A 13,427-nucleotide genomic window follows, 5' to 3' on the forward strand; every position below is an offset into this window, starting at 1 on the left:
CACTTGGCTCAGGGAAAGGTAACATAATTAACACCTGATATAGACACGACCTTTTTGGAAAAGGTTGACAAAATCCTCTTTAAGAATTGCTCAGAGTGGAAAAAGAACATCTACGTGCAGGACTTTCAGAGGAAAAAAGAGGCCGTTGCCTTCCTAACCCTGGCAAAATAATTTAATCACTTGTTTGAGTGGGTGCTCATTTACACTATGTCTCCTTTACATAACTGCAGGAAAATAATTGAATTTGGATGGAAAAATTGCAGGTGATTTATTGAGCCTTGCCATTTTTCATTCCCATGCGACACGAAAACAACAAAACCTGGAAAACAGCTGCAGAGGAACATTTTGGAAACATTCCTCGTGGCACAGCTTTGCATTGGGTAAGATGTTGATGGAATCTGAAGCATCCCAAGCACTGCCAGCTTACCTGAAGTGGTAGGTGATGGGACATGGGTGACGTAGGGATGGTGCTGAAATTTGGGCGGGTTGTCATTCACATCGGCGACGACGACGAGCACACTGGTGGAACTGGAGAGAGCTTTGGGGAAGCCCCCATCGCTCGCCACCACCACCAAAGTGTAGTTCTCCCTCGCCTCTCGATCGAGGAGAGCACTGGTGATGATTTGTCCTGTTGACGGGTTGATCGTGAATTGCGAATTGCCGCCGGTAAGCCTATAGCTGTTTGAAAGAAAAAAAGCAAGGAGGAAAAATTTGATTAGTATTTCGTAAGGTAGCCTGCTCCTTAAGATAATAATGATTTTTCTATACTCTTCAGACCACCATGCTGATGGGTATCAACACATGGATTTTCTCCTGACTGTCCATGTATCTTCACTTTTTTTCTGAGACATATTTCAAAACCTGTAAATTACATTTCTGGGGATTTCCAAGCGTAGTTCCTGAACACAGACAGATTCCTAGTAAACGAGGAGCAGACTGAGCCTTTGTACATTTGGAGATCCAGTCGGATATACTCCCAAAATTGCCTGCTGGAGGCATCCTCCTGTACTGATTTCCCTGGGCTAATGCACTAAGCAATATTCCAAAAGGCTGACATACCCTCTTAACTGAATCCGCAGAATACAATTAGAAAAAATACTATTTTCTGAAATAACAGGATGACAATTTTACAAAATAATATGAAGATTTACAGTTCATGTTGTTTACTGATACTGAGCTAAGTTGTGCTAGTCAAGATTTCTATGTTAATTCACAGGAATTCATAGCAAATTAGTAACCAGAGAGCTACATTAACAGAGACTAATTTGGACCAGAATTTGACCCTTGATCGGTGTGTATGTATGTGCACACATCCCTGTGTGTGAGCAAAAATGTGATTTGATAAGAAGTGACTGTGTGCTTACTGCAGTGCCTTGTACAGGCCACCTCTGGCTTACTAGCACGGTGAGTTTGTCCTTTCTCTTTGAACGTTTACCCAGCTTGAGTTCGCTACAGAATGAATCTCAAAGATACGGGGAGCACTGGGCTGTATTTTTAAAGGTAATCGGTTAATATTACATTTTTTATGAATTCAGATAATGGGTTTTCTACAAAACAAAAGAAACAAAAAAATGGCTAAAATGAACAATTCCCATACTCAATTTTATAACCCTGCCGAAAACCAACACAGCTGTGATGAGCATTGCTTCTTCAGAGAAGCCTGGTATGGCACAGTAGCAGCTTTTTTCAAGTATACGGTTCTATCAGATTCAGAAGAAAATGGCTTTTATGAAAGAGAGCAATATTCCTACCTTCACCTTTTTAAACTCAGAACAGGTTATGACGGAAATAGTAACGCGGGCCAGAAGCTTTACCTAGAGGACTGACAGCCAGCCTGTGTAATAAGCTGTGGCAGCTTCTCCTGTTCAGTCATTAATCTCTACAGAATGCCAGGAGCATACTTTAATTGCTTAATTATGATATAATACGATGGCCATATGTAATTATTCTCCAGCCACAGCAATGGGTATCCAGGGTGGAACGAATGTGCACAGAGCCTGAAGCACCGTTTAAATCTCCCTAAACACCAGCAGGACGGGCAAATTTCATCTGCGATTTGCAATGTTTTAACCCCGCGTGAGGTGTCGCAGAAGATGGGGGATTTGTCTTCTGTATTTCCACATATATAGAAGAGATCAAGCTTTAGCATTGGAAGAATGCTATGAAAATCTTTTTTTCAAAAAAAAAAAGAGAATAAAGACAAATTACATTTGCCATAGGATATTCTACCTGAGTACACCTGCATGCAAACCAATTGGACAATCTAAGTGTGTCTCAGCATAGTTACAGAAAAATAATCCAAACCTAACCCAAAAAAAAACCCCAAACCCCCAAAACTTTAATGGTGACAACTAGTATAAAATGAATTTGACTGAAGCGCTTAAAATCCGGCCTTTCGACTAGTCTGTGCTGACCCCTCTTATCTATACTATCTTTAACAAGACTGCTCAAGTGTGCATTGCCATTGACAACCTCGTCAGCCTCCTCTGACGACTTCACAGGTTATCACCAGAAACAAGAGAGTCGGCGTGTACGGATATGTAACAGTTTTGCAGAAGATTATCTACTTCTTGCACGACACAGTCCATTTTTTTTGATTTTACACGAAAATTTTAGCAGAGGGTTTTACATACTATCTTTGGAAAAACAAGATTTGATTTTGAAACCGGCTCTAACGAGACTGAAAAGGAGTTCTGAGTGCTCAGCACCTCTGACAAGAAGACCTCACGTGTTCTGGTCCCTCTGGCTTTTGCCAGTTTTGTTATACCAGTCATATTTTAAGATTTGCAAGACTCTAAATGCTGAATCTGGACAAATTCTGTCCAAGAAAAACAAAAGTACATTCCCGAGTCTAAAAAGTGTAAAACAAAACCTGAAACAATTTTTAAATAGCTACTTATGAAGGAAAAAAATATGTTTTTATCAACTGTTCTACTATGAGGTACTGAGTGAATGACAAAGACTAATGGCAGAGATATTAAAGCAATTCAACCACACTAAAGAAATCCGAGAGCACACTGATAATTTCTGATTATGGGATGCAATCCTTACAATCATTCATGCTTTGTACAGAATTCTTTTTTCAAGAGGAGCTTGCCAGAAATAGTTTCTTAGAGTGAGAGTGAATAGAATTAAAAGCTTCATTGTTTCACAATTTAATAAATGGTAACTTTGGATGCTTTTCAAATATTCAAAGATGCCAAAACATAAAGTTTCTATTTTTGGCATGTAGCTAGTTGGAAAGAAAATACTACAGTATTATATACACACTCGCTTTGCCATACAATAGATCTGGTTTATTTTAGTTCCTTTTTCAAAAAAAAAAAAATAACAAAAATAAAGACAACCACAGTGATACTCTTATGGACTATGAAGAATGAACTGAAGTGAACTAACAAAAGTAAAGAAGCTACTTTTATATCTCTGTTTTGTAAGTTTGGACACAGAGAGATACAGGTGTTTGCAGTCACAACAGTTAAATGTGATGAGATTACCTACGCGTCCTTCCGATTAATGACTAATAGGAGTCTGCTTTCTACTCCATTAGCAATAAATCAGCCCTCAGTGGATAATCTTCAGCTTGTCACCGCCACTTATACCTTCATTACTCTTGTCTGTGAAGCTGGGCACGGTCAGTGTTCAGCCTAGAGCCCAGTCAAGTTGCATCAACCGAGCGCTGCAAACCGTTTGGTATTTAAAGCAAAAATGCCACATTCTAACTTTTTCCTGGTTTTCCGAATGGGATAAACTTTACACCTTGCCTCAAGTAATTTTCATTCTAAACTGAAGAGAGTAACTGACCATAAATTTACGCAACGAACACCCCGATTTTCAGTGAAAATCAGTTACTATGTGAAAAGATGTGAATGAGCGATGAGGCAGGTCATGGTTTCTGCTGACCCTAAGTGGTCGCGGCCTCTCCCGTAACACGTGTTTTCGCATGTTGGGTGATATTGTACCTGCTTGGCCAATTTAGCATAAATGCTTCCAGTCATATACACAGTCATCTAAACTACAGTGAGGTTTGAAAAGCCATTTAAAGTTCAAAATAAGATACCAAAGCCTTCCCCAAACATATGTATGCTATCACAAAACTAACACAATGCTATCCACTAGATTGGACATTTTTATGCAAAAAAGTTATGCTGATTTGTAGGTTTGCCTATCTTAAAAATTAAAGTTTAAAAATTACCAGAGCTGCAAAATACACTCTGTACTTTTTTTAGGGTGAGTGATTTCATACTAACATCAATGAAAGCCCCAAAGTCAGCTTCTGTAGCAAATTTGTTAATGACGTTTGAAAAGTACACCTTCTCCTTCCCCACAACGCCGTTCCTGAAAGCTCCTTTGATTAACATTTAAGAAGTCTGTCAGCCTCCAAGAACAATAGTTTCTTGCTTCTTCAGGAATACATTTTAAAAGATTTCTATTAACTACATCCTTCATTACAAAGCCTCAATTCTAAAAGCAATGCTAAATAGAAGGCAAAAACCTTCCCAAAGGCTGCAGAAGCTGATGGCAGTCAGTAATGATGATCATTCACAGTTTATATCATATTTCTTTATGCAGAGAATGTATATATAAAGACTGCAAGCTTAAGTGCTTAATCCATTTATGATATTATTTGGAGTTTCAGGGTTTCTTTGGTTTTTACTTTTTCAATGCATCTACCTCCATGCTGATTGAGAAATCCAAATCTAGCCTATTAATAATTACATTTCAGGTGCAAGTTAAACTCGCTTGCTTTTCACTGAGTAAAAAAGTAAAATAACACTGCAACTCTACTTGTCCTTAATATAATCCTAAAAGCCTACAAACAACACCGCCCCCCCCTCCCCCCCCAAGATTTGCCGAAATAATTTAGTTACACATACACAGCTGTCCTTTTATGTCTTACAGCTTTATGGCATGTTGGTGATGGATGCTGGGGAAAAAAAAATAATCTTCAGGCAAGGTATGAGGCATTATTATTATTATTATTATTACACAGCAACAGTGAACAACATACCTAATAACAGCATTTGTAGAAGCGTCAGCATCTGAGGAGTTTACGAGCAAAATATCTGTCCCCGTAGGTGCATCCTCCGGGACCGTGGCAGAATACACGTTAAAGGCGAATGTGGGGACATTGTCATTGACATCATCCACCGTGACAGCAATGGTTCCGGTGCCAGTGAGGGCAGGAGACCCTGTGGGAAAGCGGGATACAAAACGCTAGAGGTTACAAATCCCACCATGCGAATCCGAGGTCTGCCATCCCCTATTTAAAGCCTGGCGCTTGAGCATGTCACAGTTCACAGAGCAAGAAAGCCAACTCAACATACAGGACAAGGTCAGATTTGTTTCAAAGGCAGCTCAACATAAAGTACAAATTGTGAAAGAACAACAACAAAAAAAAAAGTAGTTGTTATTTTTCTTGCTCCATCTAATTCCAGAAATATTTTGTAATACAAGCTCAGCGGAAAAAAAGATGGTCTTGGAAGTGCTCAGAAGCCTTCCTGTAACAATTAGGACCAATTTGAACATGTGGTTGACTTTCCTATTTCTCTAAGAGAAGATGTTCAAAGGTGGCACACTGACAGCCGTGAAAACTCCAGCCCTCAATTTATTTATCCGCAGAACAAATAGAGTGGAAAAAGTGGCAAACCCCAGGCTTTCCGCGCGGCTTTTCCACTGCCGGTCGCGCCCCTGACCTGGGGAGACCTTCTCCGAGCGGGTGAGAAGGTTGCACAGTCTCCAGCCCTGTTCAGACTCAATTTCTCCATAGAAGCAACCATCTATAGCAGCAAATAATGCTCACTCAGATGAGATATTGGCTTACAGGAAATCGGACTGAACTTATTTAACCTACGGCTTTCATCCTCCTTGTTATCCTAATACTTAACTCTGAGCAGAAACGAATGAGAAATAGCGTGCTTATTCATGTGCAATCTCTCAGTATTTATTCTCTTAAGCTTTTCCTTTGTCAAATCCAGAAAAAAAAAAAAAAAGGACAAAGAAGAGTTTTACAAGTTGGTGTTAATTTTGCCGTCTATTACACTTATTTTCAGCCAAGAATCAGCAAGACATCTTCTGCTAACCAAATTCTTCACTGAGGGTCCCTGAAAAAAATGGGATCATTCCTTTCTTTGACTACATAGCAAAAAGGAGAAGGAAAGAGTGATAGTGGAGCATAGAACACACGAGCTATGGCCCCTTTTACTCAAGAGACAGATGATGACCATGCCTGTTTTACTCAAGATTGTGTCACTTTCCCCTTCAGAGACAACAATTCACCATTTGCTGGACTGGGGAAAAAAGGAACGATAATGAAATGCTTTGGGCAAGAGACTGGTTCGAGCCTTCGCTGCAAGGCAAGCATATTACATGGAGCTGTCATTTGACAAAACTCAGGCAGCCCCCGTGGGACTCCCCTGGTCCTTCCATCCCAGCAGATAATCCGGTCACTGTTACCTGAGATTACTGCTGGACCTCAACCTTAGGGCTGGGAAGGAGGTAGACCGTGCTCTTGGGTCTCACATCGTCCTGGCAAGTGCTCCACGCATTGAGTTCTTGTAGAAAAGAAGAAATAATGACCCATTTTCCCACATGTTAACCCTTGCAGGCTGAAGTATCCCCAACGCTGCACTGTGGGAAGAAGCTGGGAGCAGCTTCTGCACGGGAAAGGAGGTTTTTCCCCACGAAACACTTCAAAGTAACTTGGCTTAATGCACAAACGGACGGAAGGAAAGAGCTCCCAACTGAAAGGTGCTGTAAATCTTGCAAGGCTGGCTCTGAAGCTAGCTGATGGGACGGGATGGATCATGGTGCCGAGGACAGAACGTGCAAGCCAAAGAGTATAGGTTTCATGCCACGGCCGCGCACAATGGAGGCCTTTCTCTGCTCTCATCTGAGGTAATCCATTTTGCCAATTAATATACTTTCAGCCAGGAAGGTTACATTAAGGCAATAAGTCTGACTCATTTTTTACCCTTCTTCCCCCCTCCCCCCGATTTTCTCATTTAGCCAAACACATATAGATAGAAAAGACTGCAAAAGCGTTCTTGATTGCTGAAATACTGTCTGTGGAGTGTTTATTATTACTGCATTAAATGAAACAGAGTCCTTGGTGGTGTTTGCTGCACGTGTCATCAACTCTAGCCTTCCAAACACATTTAATTGACATTCATCTCGCAGCTAATGAAATGAAAAGTTGAAAGTTGTTAAGTTTCACAGGTGATTAAACAATTCATACATAATTCAGAAACTAATCTTGGGTAAGTCACATTCAAAGAGTATCAGTAACGCAGTTCAGTCTGGAAGAGAAAGCTAACTCACAGCTAAAATCTGAAACTCATTGTTTTAAACGTACTTGCTATCATAAAGAGCCAACAGCAGAAAATTCACGCTGTCAGTTTATTCACAAAAATGAACAGCAGTGGCAGCACCTTTAGAGATAACCCGGTGATGGGACTGGCTCCAGCGCAGCTCTGCGGGCTGGCTCTGTCCTGGCTGGGAGGACCGAGCTCTATCTACGCTCACAGGGCTGGTGGAGAGAGGGGAATGGGAAGAACACATTCACGTCTGCTGGCAAAGTACCATGTGGACATACGCTAACAGCAAAATGCCGCAAGGGGTTTCTTCTTTCTCCTGCACGGCTATTAAATCTTTGGTCACATCTGAGGCCCCATCCCTGGAGGTGTTCAAGGCCAGGCTGGATGGGGCTTTGAGCAGCCTGGTCTAGTGGGAGGTGTCCCTGCCCATGGCAGGGGGGTTGGAACTAGATGGTCTTTAAGGTCCCTTCCAACCCAAACCATTCTATGATTCTATGATAACAGAAATGGTCAAAAAGGATGCCAGATGTAATAGCTGCTTATGGGCAGCTGCTCAGGACTACACTGAGAGCAGCAGCTTTTGACTCAGCTGATTGACTTCGACAAGCCCCTTTTCACCTCCGAGGAATCTGAATTTGCAAACGAACGCTCCAAGGGTCAAATCCCAGCCTCAGCCCCATAGATATTCTGTGCTGTTATTCTCCGATTCCATTTCCCCACTGGATGCATCTACAAGGCACTGTACAGCGCAGTATGGACACATTTATATTAGCCTCAGAGAAGTGAACGTACCAGCCTAGGTTGAGCACCACCATGCTAATAAAATTAGCTAGGGCAACGTAAGTAACCCAGCTCTCATTCAGCGCTAGCTTGTGGCTGCGCTGTGCTCGCAGAAACAACCCAGACGTCCAATATTAATTCAGCTGTTTGCAACGCCCCAAGTCACTGCTCCTCAGCTCAAAACCCCAAACCTTTCTCATTTCACTTAGATGGAAAAACTCACGCATCTACATTGGTTTCCTGTCTATGTCGTTACCCAAAGACGTTTTTTTTTCCTCTAAGTAAAACATCACGTCCACAAATTTACTCCTTTATTCTATTACACTGAACGATAAAGTTGCAATTTCACAGAGAGTCCTCAAAGCTTTTGTACACTTGAAATTAGATGACGAGCTCACATTTCTGCAGTTACTGAGAAATATAAGAAGAGGAAATTACAAATGAAGTAATTTTCTATGGAAAAGAAATAGCTCGGGGCCAAATTCTATCGTCCTCAGTGAACTTTCAGTGAAAGTTGTGCTTGCATATGGACCACAGAATTTGGCCCCTGGTAATAAGTAGGTTTCATAAAATGTACATGTCATATTTGTGGTGAGAGAAGTAGTTTCCATGGTCAGGCTGAGTTCCCAGATTTCTTATTTTTGCTTCGATAGCAAATCTTCCCCAAGTCAGTTATTCTTATTATGCTACAGCATCATCCCTTTTTTCTTTAAACTGCACTTAATATTTTGCATAAAAATAAGTGTAGTTAATTTTGTGTAAATTCTGCAATATTAGCCAAACACTCAAGATGCCCCCCAAACTGGTTTTAATAAACCAGACATGTTAAACCAGACATGTTGCAACCTATATAAAATCGCTGTACACAGCTGCACAAGCCTCTGCGTACTCCTACAAACAGCCCTGAGGACCAGAGCCACAAAGAAACATACACTGTTCCCTTAGTGAACTTCCACTAAAATTTCGTTTTTCAATAATAGTTTGAACTATTTTTCAGCAGGAGCAGCAACTGTTTCTTTGTCAGCAACCTCTTATTTACAGCATTTCTCTACTGCTATACTACTACTACTAGCGTATACTAGTAGTTTATATTACTAGGTTGGTTTTTTTTAAAATCCAAAAATACCACGTCTCACAGAGGCTTGGGATATCCACATTGAATAAAAGTTTTCTAGAAAGGTGGAGGAATGAAAGAACAATCAAATGATTAATAACCGGAGCACATAAATGTGAACTAAATGGGAGAGACTGGATTGACTGTTCAGTGAATATCAAATCTTTAAAATTTCAAAGATGCCGACATTAATATATTATCATTATTATTATTATCATCATTATTTTGAATTTCCCATCTCTGTGTGCTGGGGTCTGTTTCTATGAACCGAGCAGCTTATTTTCTAGGTGACAGCTGTACATATACATTAAGCAGACAGTCCCACAAATGTCCACACACGTCATTGTTGAAATAAAGATTAACCTGGGATAGTGTCAAAATAGTATTGCTGAGTTCAGGAAGAAAATTGCTTCCCACGGATGTTCTTCCAAAAATTTAAGCTTTTTGCTTACATCTGCAAGTAAACATGTGTCTGGGGACGAAGAGAAGGAGCAGACCTTGGGAGCCTGCTCCTTGGAGGCCCGCGGTGGAGGACGAGTTACAGGGGGAGGTTACAAGAGGCCACCTCGGGGCTTGGCCAGCGCTGGGCTGTGGTTCCCCTCTCCGCATGGGACGTTTGAGGAGGTGACATGAAGAAACAGCCGTAGGGGGGACCATGGGGCGGTCAGGCGGCAGGATGGGGGCAGGAACTCTCTCTCCCAGTAGGGTGGGACTGGCAGAGACCTGCAAGCTGGTCTTCCGCCACAGTCCCCAACGCTTGTTTGCAGCTGATCGCCACAAAAATATGATGATACCGGAAACGTGTCAGCTTAGACGTTATAACGAACCCTCTCAACATTTTCCTCCCCCCCATCCAGGAGAAGGAGGATGAAAAATATTGCCTACGTGCACCAATGCAAGTAGAAGAAAGGAAACTAAATGCAGGAAGGTGACAGTGGGGAGAAATATCATTTCATCCAACAATTTCTACTTCTTAAATGCAGGACAACCAGCAAAGAGAGGACAATATACGTTTCTGTGTGAACTCATCATAAGTCATTCATTCCCCTAATTTGCAGTAATGCTTATGAGCCATGGAGTCATCCACAAGGGAAGCATCTAAAGACCCCTTTCACTTTTGCCTTGGCCTACTCATGCGCCCTTAGAAGAAGGGAACGTTGCCTGCCAACCTGGTCCTGGGGAAGGGAGAAGGTAAGCTGTCTCGGCTCCCTGTAATCCCCAAACACACGGCACACCATCTGCTTGAGTGTATGTTCAGCTCTCCACACCGTCGCTGGACACACCAGCACGAGCGGGGAACGATTACAAAGCGTACTGGAGCAGTAAAAGCAAACAATTGAAGGAAACTTGCAGAGCCATTTACATTCTTCAAGAAAACTCAGGAAAAGATGATGCTATTGGAAATTATCTCGGCTGCGTGGTACTGTACAGCTCACAGTAAAAATTAGAAATAGGAGAATGTGTTCAGCACATTATCCACATATTGTTTGAAGCTTTAATGGCTTCTGGGTCCTGTCTGTGCCATGGTTAGCACCAGATAGTAAAACCATCATTCCCTTCAGAAACCAGGAACTCAAAGGTTTTGCCAGCATTAAAATATCAAAATTAAGTGCTAGCAAACTAACAATAAACTTAAGCAAAAAAACCCCCTACAGATACATTTCACTAAAATGAAAAAAAGGGATTAAAATTAAATAAAATGAATCTAAATGACTAATCGAAACTCATACTGCAGGCAGTTTACCATGTTTTGTGGTAAATTAAACACATCATTATCCCGAAAATTGGAAAGCGATTTAACAGAAATGGAATTTTTGCTTCACTGAAATGTGTTGCTTTGCAACAAAGCGGATTTCACTTCTCCAGTCAAACACTCAGTGAATGAGTCCCAGGACTAGACGCTGTATGTGTTATTACAGAGCATTAACTTTTTCACTCAAGTAAACAAGGCCTTTCTCACAATAAAGCGGCCAATCTTTCTAAATGCATTTAAATGCAGACAGAGCGTGCTGAGCCTCACACAACTGCTGAGTTTTAAAATAAATATGGAGCTACAGTAAGTTAAAATGCAACTAGCTTGCATTACGCTTTGGCTTTCTAGGGCACAGGAAGCTTCATTTGAAACGTGGATGACCTTAAATTAACTCATTTACCGGGAACACAAAAGAAAGTGCGTATGCGAAATGAAAAAAAATTAGTAGTTCTTTTTACAAGATTGCACCACAAATATTTGTCCTGGCTGGATATGCTGATTGTGTTTTATTTTCCTTACTCAATTTTTCACTACAGGCTTCCATACTAAGTCTTAAAAAACCAGCGAACCTAGTGTATTTTGAGACAAAAGCTGAAATAAGCAGTTAACAAACAAACAAACATAATAAAAAGCTTAGAAGCTAGCCTTACTCTCATTCAGTTCAGTGGGTGACCGGTTAATGAGACCATGCAGGAACCCAGATTTTCCAAATTTCTGAGTGTGTCAAATCAGAGTTTTTCCTCAGTAGTAGTAGTTGTACCCAAAGCTGGTTTAACAGGACTTCTACTTGAAAAAACAAGGTAACTGTTGGGATAGACTGGCACCTCTGCAAGGACCATCTGACAAGAAAAAAAAAAAAAAAGTATTTTTCTGTACTGCATCAGCTATTAGAAACCTTAATATCCTCCCTCATCTACCAGCCTAAAGAAGCTGGAAGCAGACAGACCTAAATGTGGGAAAATAAGCCATCAAAAGTTAAAAAAAAAATTAAAAACATTACTGGACAAGAGTCCAAGCTTGTTCAAGCAATGATATGCCCAGCCACAGTTAGGCTGAGGCATGTGCACAAACACACTTACTCACACGTGTTTTGACAGTGCAAAAGAAATCCTTGTCCCAGATAGTGTTGCAAGATGGGATCATCTGGTTTTACCCATGTGATTTTTACATTTGGATGGTTTCCTATCAAAATTCCTGACTGACTGCATCGTAGGAACTCACTGAGCTTTGCAGTTTCACAACAGGGGCAACGTTACATTGCAATACATTTCATATGCTGTTGAAAGGATGGGACTCAACACAGGCGTACAGAGACAGTTTTAAGTCCTCTGATGTATATACACATTTCTCTATCCCTCTTCTCTTCCTTTGATCTGCTCATCAGAACAAGTTACCTGCAGCGGTTTACCCAGAGAGAACAAAAAAGCTGTGGCACCATTACAGAGCTGGACCAACTGGAACACAGACACAGACTGAGAACAAACCACATGCAATAAAGCAAAAGTATAGTATATATTTAGCACAACTTTAAGCTGTTCCATAGAATCACAGAACCATCTAGGTTGGAAGGGACCTTTCAGATCATCGAGGCCAACCATCAACCTAACACTGACAAAACCACCACTAAGCCATGTCCCTCAGCACCACATCTACCCATCTTTTAAATGCCTCCAGGGATGGTGATTCCACCACTTCCCTGGGCAGCCTGTTCCAATGCTTGACAACACTTTCGGTGAAGAAATTTTTCCTAATATCCATCCTAAACCTCCCCTGGCGCAACTCAAGGCTGTTTCCTCTTGTCCTATCGCTTGTTACTTGGGAGAAGAGAGCGACCCCCACCTTGCTACATCCTCCATGTAACAATCTCTTTCTACACGTACACACGCACGTTATCATAAACTTACCACTTACACATCTAAAAAATGGTAGATAATATATTCCTCCAATTTAGTGTTTTTCCCCATTGCTGCTTTTGTTTAGCAAATTTCAAAACGTATGGAGGAAAGGCTGAAGGAGTCCCGCTCCATCGCCCACAGCGTAAGCTGGATACGGGGTTGCTGACATCAGCAGATCCCAGTTAGCGACTTGTGGCTGTCAGGTTTTATTCTTCTTCCACAAAAGGCACAAGCATTAATTCCATGCGCCATAACCCCTTGACACACACTTGTAATCCATTAACGTCAAAGGTATAGGTCACTGGAGACGGTGCTCAGAAAGACACAGGTATCGTAAGTTTCTTATCCAGAACTGTGCTGAATCTCAGAGCGAGAAGTTGCCTTCTTCCAAATATGTTTCAGAAACTGAATCTTTAAGGAAAATTCTTCACAGCTGAATATAATGCTCATAAAAAACCCTAGCAAATGACTGGCTGTAAAGGTGCATTGACCACAAAAATCATCAGAGGGCTGGAGCACCTCTCCTGTGAGGACAGGCTGAGAGAGTTGGGGCTGTTCACCCTGGAGAAGAG

General features: G+C 41.3%; 1 protein-coding gene across 1 annotated transcript in view; it reads right to left on the bottom strand.

Annotated features, from left to right (window-relative positions):
• FAT4 (FAT atypical cadherin 4) overlaps nt 1-13,427 on the bottom strand; it is a 149,796-nt gene that overhangs the window by 36,691 nt on the left and 99,678 nt on the right. Inside the window, exons 7-8 of the mRNA XM_063336202.1 lie at nt 5,009-5,189; nt 428-678 (exon numbers count right to left, since the gene is read on the bottom strand). Coding sequence (XP_063192272.1) covers nt 428-678; nt 5,009-5,189 — 432 coding nt within the window. The remainder of the gene's footprint in view (nt 1-427; nt 679-5,008; nt 5,190-13,427) is intronic.

The sequence above is a fragment of the Chroicocephalus ridibundus genome, chromosome 5 (genome assembly GCF_963924245.1).
Source record: "Chroicocephalus ridibundus chromosome 5, bChrRid1.1, whole genome shotgun sequence".
Taxonomy (NCBI): Eukaryota; Metazoa; Chordata; class Aves; order Charadriiformes; family Laridae; genus Chroicocephalus; species Chroicocephalus ridibundus.